The 8,212-nt window shown below is 52.7% G+C and overlaps 1 protein-coding gene across 1 annotated transcript; it reads left to right on the top strand.

The window, feature by feature from the left end:
- The first annotated feature begins 2,399 nt into the window (after positions 1-2,399).
- On the top strand, positions 2,400-2,765 carry LOC136510504 (uncharacterized). The gene has a single exon (XM_066504924.1). It carries the CDS (start codon positions 2,400-2,402, stop codon positions 2,763-2,765), a length of 366 nt encoding a protein of 121 aa, XP_066361021.1.
- Positions 2,766-8,212: the final 5,447 nt, after the last annotated feature.

Raw genomic sequence — 8,212 nt, 5'->3', positions numbered from 1 at the left:
CTCAGCGCATCCCCCAGCGGCTGCATCCGCTCTGGAGCCTTGAGTTCATTGATGTATATGGGCCCGCCCCACCTTTGATTTCCACCCTAGACTGGCTCTCTGCTTCGGGGACCAAGATTTTGTGGCTGACCACCTGGGTCAGCTGCACCTCTGCGAGGGGGCTACGTCCCCACCGCAAGTGCCATCATAGGATCCTATGCCCTTTGGTAGTGGTCCTATGGTCATCGATCTAGACACGCTGGCGCACCAGATCGACGCGTATCTCAGGCCTAACCCCGAGTCGGATCTAAGCCAGTGCACTTTTTATGCGCTGGCCAACACCTTCTCCCAGGCCACGAAGGGTGAGCCCATGCCCTAGAAACCAAATTCTAGGATCCTCGCGTCAGCTACCCTATGGACTTAGGAATGCCATGGAACTTTTTGACCAGGAGCTAGCCAAGCGCACGTCCTCCCCATCAAGTCCTGGCATCCTTGAGTTCATGGGAATGGTGGACCGTGTCCCCAAATCCTTCTATGACCTCCTACTGTTGTCCCCAAGTGCTGAGGACTCTTGGTCTAGCTCTATGGGGAGTAGCCACCCATCACGGGAGTCCAACATGTTGCACCTCTTGGGGAATGAGGAGGCGGCAGGGGAGAAAGAAGATGGGTACCAAATCCTATGAACCCCAGAGGAGCAAGCGGCGTACGACCAAGAAAGGCTCGAGCGAGCCAAGGCTTGTGAGGTCGACCTGGCGAACGAGTGCCGCGGCGAGGAGTCCCCAAGCCAGTAGCACCTTGACATGCTGAAGCACCAGCATGGGCTCACCATGTTTTTAGCCAAATCCAACAGGGCGAGGGAGAGACGTTGGTCTTCCCCCGAGCCAGCCAAAACATCACTACTGTAGTGATGATTATGCATACAATGCCCGAGCCAGCAGATGACGAGGGTAAGCGCATCCACAAGGAGCTCCGAGACCTGCTGGAGGCCATGGCCTTGCAGCAAGCACAGAGCTCAGTGGATTGGGGATGGCCCGAGGCTAGCACTAGGCCCAGCTTGTGTGGCCATGGTGCCCCAAGCAGGCATCACGCAGAGGCCAAACAGCAGAGCAGGATGAAGGCTCATGGTTTCCTCGACACGTAGCTGGTTTGCCAGCAACCACAAAGCTCGTGCGGCCCTAGGCGCACGACGTCGTGAGTTTAGCGTGGTGAACGTCAACTGACAACTTATCTTCGCCAGCGATCCCGGTGGTTGCTGGCATCACTGGCATGACTGAGACATTCAGCATAGTTTGAGCCTAGACTCTTACATTCCACAGGCATATGCAAGAAGGATCCGACAAGCACCATTCCTGGTGTGGTTCCGCGCACCACCCAATATCATCAAATACTCTTGGGACACCAACCCTGGCGTATGGCTCGAAGACTTCTGCCTCATGTGTTGGGTTGGTGGAGTAGATGATGAAGTCTTCATCATCTAGTACTTACCCCTCTACCTTGCGAAAAGCGTGCGATCCTGGATCGAGCATCTCCTAGTAGACTGAATGCACTCATGGGTTGACCTCAAGCGCATCTTTGTGGGGAATTTCTAGGGTACATACCTACACCCTGGTAACTCGTGGGATCTCAAGAGCCGCAAGCATAAGGCCAGGGAGACTCTTCAAGAGTATATCTGCCACTTCTACAAGCAGTGCAATGAGCTCCTTGACATCGTCGACATAGACATTATCAAAGCATTCATCTCCAGAACCGCCAATGAGACTCTTGTCCACGAGCTCAGGCACAACAAGCCACGGATGATGCAGGAGTTGCTCAATTTTGCAACCAGCCATGCTTTCAACGAGGCAGCTGTCTAGGCCAACTTTGGCAGAAGTAAGGGCAAGGCCCCTACCAAGCCCGTGGATGAGACTAGAGATCACACCCAACGATGGAGGGGCAAGAAGTACAAGAAGCACCATGGTAGCAAGTTCATCATGGCGACCAACAGGGTCGATAAGCAGAAGACCGATAGGACCAACCCTATCAACTTTGAGAAGATGATGAAGGCACCATGTTGCAACCATGGCTACCCTGTCAAGCATGCACTTGAGGGCTATGACCTCCTGAAGCGCTACCTCAAGGGTGAGTACAGGCCGGCCAACAAACAGAAGCTGGCGGAGCCCGCCGGTGACTAGGAAAAGGGGGATGCTTTCCCTGATCCGAAAGGGTGCCTCATGATCTTTGATGGGCTGATCGCCAATGAGTCTAGGCACATTTAAAAGCTCATGACTAGAGAGATCAACATGGCCATTTCTCTGAAGGAGGTGGTTCTGGCCTACTTGAATTGGTCAGAGGCTGCGATCACCTTCCACAGGTCTGACCACTCCAACCACATTCCTCAACTAGGTTGATTCCCTCTCATCGTCAACCCAATCGTCGACAAGATGCGACTGACCAAGGTGCTCATGGAGGGCAGGAGTGGTGTTAACCTCTTCTACGTCAAGACATATGATGCCATAGGCTTATTGCGAGCAACGATTTGGCCATCCAACGCCCTGTTCCATCTAGTCGTACCGGGCATTCAAGCCATCCCCCTCGAGCAAGTCAATTTGCACGTCATGTTCGGGAGCCGTGCCAACTTCCACACAGAGATGCTCACCTTTGATATAGCGGACTTCCCTGGGTCTTATCATGTGATACTGGGCTGGCCATGCTACGCCAAGTTCATGGCCATCCCCAACTACACGTACCTCAAGATCAAGATCCCAGGGCCATGCGGAATCATCACCATGGGTGGCAACATCCGCTAGGCACATCTCTATGAGTGGGAAAACTGCAACATTGCAATGGCCACATGCCAGCTCCCTGAGCTTGGAGCGGTCTAGGCCACCACGACCGAGGTTGCGCCCAAGTCGAGCGCTAAGAAGCAGTCCTTGGGGGCTTTCAAGCCCACTGAGGACACTAAGGTGATGTAGATTGACCTAGAGGATACTAGCAAGGTGGTCCATATCAGTTGTAGCCTCTCCAACCAATAGGAGCGCGCGCTCATTGATTTCCTAATTGGAAATCGGGACATCTTTGCATGGAGGCCCTCTGACATGCCAGGAATCCTGAGGGAAGTCGCCGAGCCCAGCTTGGACATCTTGCCAAGGGCCAAGCCAGTCAAGCTGCGCCTCCACCGCTTGGACAACGAGAAGCGAAAGGCCATCGAGGAAGAGATCACTCAGCTCCTGGCATCTGGGTTCATCAAAGAAGTGTTTGACCCCAAGTGGATTGCCAATCTTATTCTTGTGCAGAAAAAGAACAGGACATGGTGCATGTGTGTCGACTACACAAATCTAAACAAGGTGTGCCCAAAGGTGTCGTATCCCTTGCCATGCATTGATCAAGTGGTCAACTTGACCATGGGGTGCGAGACCCTATGGTTCCTAGATGCATATTCAGGATACCACCAGATCGTAATGAAGGAGTCCGACTAGCTCGTGACTTCCTTCATCACTCTGTTCGGTGCTTACTGCTACACCACTATGTTGCTTGGGCTCAAGAATGCAGTTGCAACCCATCAAAGGTGCATGACCAGGTGCCTCGGTGAGCTCATCAGAGAAACCATCAAAGTCTACATCAATGACATCATTGTAAAGATGAAGAAGGTCGATAGATTGGTCAACAACCTGAGGGCGACGTTCACCGCCTCCGAGAGTTCAGAATAAAGCTTAACCCCAACAAATGCATCTTTGGGGTGCCTAAGGGGAAGCTCCTTGGGTTCATTGTCTCCAAGCATGGCATCGAGGCCAACCCGGAGAAAATCCTGGCAATTGAGAATTTGGGCCCCATATCAAACCTGAAGGGCGTCCAGAACCTCATGGGATGCCTAGCCTCCCTTAGCCAGTTCATATCATGGCTGGGCGAGTGCGACATGCCCTTTTACAGGCTACTGAAAAAGTCCAACCACTTTGCTTGGATGAACAAGGCGTAGGAGGCCCTCGAGAGGTTCTAGACATTCCTGGCAACGGCTCCAACCCTGGTGTCACCCGAGAGGGGTGAACCGCTCCTCCTCTACATCACCACGACCACATAGGTGGTTAGCGTGGTGCTCGTCATCGAGCGGGATGAACCAGGGTGCTCCCACAAGGTGTAGAGGCCAGTGTACTTCGTTAGCAAGGTCCTCTCCAACACTAAGGTGAGTTACCCTCTGATCCAAAAAATAATATACGCAATCTTTAGTGCCAAGCGCAAGTTGTTACACTATTTCGAGGGGCACCCCATTGTGGTCATGGCATCGGCTCTGCTCGATGACGTGGTCCAGAATCGCGATGCATCTGGCCGCGTCGCGAAATGGGCAATAGAGCTCATGGGATGCCACATAACATATGTCCCTAGGATGGCGATCAAGTCGTAGGTCCTTGTAGATGTTGTTGCCGAGTGGACTGAGGAGCAGACACCTCAGCCTCTGACCAACCAGTAGTACTAGATGATGTACTTGGATGGTTTGCTCATGGCCACGGGCGCTGGTACTGGGGTCATTCTCATCTTCCGAAGGGACACCGCCTAGAGTACGTTGTTCGACTTCACTTCTAGGCCACCAACAATGTAGCAGAATATGAGATCCTCATCCATGGCCTTAGGATCGCTTTGGAGCTCAGCGCGCTCTGCCTCTACGTTAGGGGAGACTCAGAACTGGTCATCAGCGATGTCATGAAGGAGGCATCATGCCACAATGACAAGATGGTCGCATACTATGATGAGGTATGGAGGCTTGAAGAAAGGTCCAATGGGCTCGAGCTCCACCATATTCTTAAGCGCAACAACCGTGCCGCCGATTTCTTGGCCAAGCTGGCCTCCAATGGAGAGCCCGTGTCTCCCAGAGTGTTCATCAATGACGTGCACAAGCCGTTAGTGTGGACAACACAACAATCTGACCCAGTGCCGGAAGCAATGACCCATGACCAGTCCGGTTTGACCTGTATGGGCCATGACCCGGAGGCTGCGAACCCCCTCGACCAAGTGATGGTCGACTGAGAGGTCACGACCACTAGCCAAGATTGGACTGCACCTTTCATCGACTACTTGGCACGAGGGAACTTGCCCGGTGATGTGACAGAGGCGCGGCGCCTAGCTAGGCGCTGCAAGTCATTCGTCATCATCGGCGATGACCTCTACAAACGCAACACGTCACGAATTGTCCAAAGATGCATCCTCTGCGAGCAAGGGCAGCAACTCCTCCAAGAGATCCACGCTGGCATCTATGGCCACCATGCGGCATCGAGATCACTGGTCAAGAAATCTTTTAGGTAGAGCTTCTACTAGCCCACGGCAGTCGCGGACGCCCAACAGATCATGCGCACCTGTGAAGGGTGTCAGTTCTATGCGTGACAGACACACTTGCTCGCACAGGAACTGTAGACCATTCCCCTGGCCTAGCCTTTTGTGACCTGGGGCCTCGACCTACTTGGGCCTTTCAGGAATGTGCTCGGGGCCTACACCACCTCCTCGTCACTGTGGACAAGTTCACCTAATGGATAGAGGCAAAACCAATTACAAGAGTTAGGTCCGAGAATGCGGTGGAATTTTTCTTGACTTCGTGTACCAATTTGGAGTCTCAAACTCTATAATAACCGATAATGGTATGTTGTTCACTGGGAAGAAATTCATGTGATTTTGTGACGACTATGACATCCGGGTCGATCGGCCCTCTATGGATCACCCACGAACCAATGGCCAGGTAGAGCGTACCAATGCCTTGATCCTTTAGAGCCTCAAAAGACGCATCTTCGACAGACTCAACAAGTTAATAGGGCGTTGGGCCAAGGAGGTCCCTGCTGTGCTATGGAGCCTAAGGACGACCCCAACCATTCCACGGGCTTCACCCTGTTCTTCATGGTATACGGCGCGAAAGCCGTACTCCCAACTGACCTCGACTATGGTGTGCCATGGGTCAAAGCATATGACGAGACCAGGACCGCTAGGGCACACTCGACTAGCTCAACGAGGCGCGTGACGTGGCACTCCTACGATCTGACAAATACCAACAAGCCCTACGGCGCTACCACAACAGGAACGTTTGAGGTCGCACGTTCCGGGTCGGTGACTTGGTACTGTGTCGAGTCCAAGCCAAGGACGTGCACAAGCTAATGCCACCCTGGGAGGGACCCTTCACCATCGCCAATGTCATACGCCTGGGGGCTTACTACCTCAAGGACCGTGACAGCAGAATCTACACCAACTCCTGGAACATCGAACAACTATGTCGATTTTACCCCTAACTCCTTTACACGCATATGTTTGAATCTGTACATAAGTCCATGAAAGAATCATTGAATTTCATTTTCAATCGTCAAATGTGGCTTAAAATTCAAACTTTATATACGCCCACCATGACGACGCTACCCGAGCGACCCATATCGACCAGCACGAGCAGTCGCCACGGCTCGCTCTCGAGGGCTACTCACATGGGCACATACGGCCAAACTAAAGACTTGTTTTTTTTTGTGCTTTTTCTCGCCTTCCTTCTACATCACAAGGAGCCAGCGACCCGTCTCCCGACCTCTTGCTCGCACCATTGGGTCGCGCAAGACTAAGCCCCGCGGGCCGGTCCCTAGGCGAAGTCACGTGCCCACGCACAAGTCTAAGGAGACGGAATGCTACTTCGGTTCGAGCATAAGCAACGGGGAAAACCAACTTTCTAAAAATTCTGTCTCTGTCTTGTTTTCTCTTGGCATCACGAAGAGTCAGCAGCCCGAGCCCCGACCACTTGCTCGCGCCATTGGGTCGCGCACGACTAAGCTCCGTGGGCTGGTCCCTAGGCAAAGTTTCGCACCCATGCACAAGATCAAAGGGAAGCGGAATGCTACTCTAGTTCGAGCGTTAGGGCCGGGAAGAAACAAGATTTACTTCGAAAGCATAAACATTATTCGTTCATCATAAGCGAAACTTGTTCATTGCAAATCATTCAACACAAACTGAAACTAACTATTCATACTCCGTGGGGACGTGGCGACTGACACGGACGCCGGCAGCTAGGACCTGGTCAGCCAAACGCTGTGCGCTCGGGGAGATGGCGTTCGCGATCGCGTTGATCTTGACATCAGTCCGGTTCGACGAGTACCCCTGCCCCACAGCTAGGAACTCGATGCCGTCGTAGTGGGCACCGACCGACATCAAGGCGGCGAGTGCTCAAAGGTAGACTTCCTTGGATATCAGGGGTCCACCTCGAGCCAAGCCTCGTTGAGCTGGACAGCTATCCGATCGCTCCCTCGACCATCACCGAGCACATGCGCGCAAAGCGCCTGCGCAGAGGCGGTCAAGGTCGATAGCTCATCGGCCGTCTCCTGTGCCTTTTGGCCCGCCACCACCTTCTCGTCCTAATACGGGATGGCCTTTGTGGGTAGCTTTGAGGAACCATATGACGCAAATCAGCAAGAGCAGAAACCAGAAGAAGACAAGACCCAAGCAAAAGCAGCTTACCTTCGTAGGCGGCGCAGAGCTCCCGACACTCAGCCTCTGTTACCGGATACTGGAATTAGGTAGCTATGGTGAGGATTGGATAGAGTTTCGTCGAGCACGCCAGGTGATCGCCGCGCCTCGCCACCGTAGCCAAACGGCCCGGTTCAACAATACGATAGCCAATTCCTATCCTGCTTCTCAGGGAGCTTCCCCGTTTACAAGACAGCATCAGTCTCGCCCGTTACATGGGCCGATTTGTCTACACCCAACTGGGCCCTATGAAGCGCGTGTTGGGCTTTGTACTCCTTTTCTCCTTTTCCAGAAGATTGCCGCCAACCTGAGGTACAGCTTCAACTTCAGAGCGGTCTGGGACAGCTTCAGAGTGATCTAGGACCTCCAATGGTCAACAGCTAACAATATGGCCATACACTCCTTTTCATATGTGGAGAGTCCTTGTGCCTTGGGTCCCAATGCTTTACTCACATAGGCAATTGGATGGCCATCTTGCTGGAGTACTGCCCCTATAGCTTTATCAGAAGCATCGGTTTCCAGAACAAATTGTTTGTTGAAATCCGGCATGGCTAGAACAGGAGCAGTAATAAGAGCTTGCTGCAAAGCTTGAAAAGAACCTGCTTCAACAGTGGTCCAAATATACTGCTGACCTTTCTTCAAAAGATTAGTTAGGGGCTTAGACAGTAGGCCAAAATTTCTCATAAATTTCCTATAGTAACCTGCCATCCCTAAGAAACTCGTCAACTCTTCGACAGATTGTGGAGGGGGCCATTTAGCTATGATTTGCACCTTAGATGGATCT

The sequence above is a fragment of the Miscanthus floridulus genome, chromosome 16 (assembly GCF_019320115.1).
Source record: "Miscanthus floridulus cultivar M001 chromosome 16, ASM1932011v1, whole genome shotgun sequence".
NCBI lineage: Eukaryota > Viridiplantae > Streptophyta > Magnoliopsida > Poales > Poaceae > Miscanthus > Miscanthus floridulus.
This window is presented reverse-complemented; position numbering and strand designations above follow the sequence as displayed.

Excerpts from the sequence above, each read along its gene's own strand:
- LOC136510504 (XM_066504924.1), top strand. The coding sequence starts at position 2,400 with ATGCGACTGACCAAGGTGCTCATGGAGGGCAGGAGTGGTGTTAACCTC.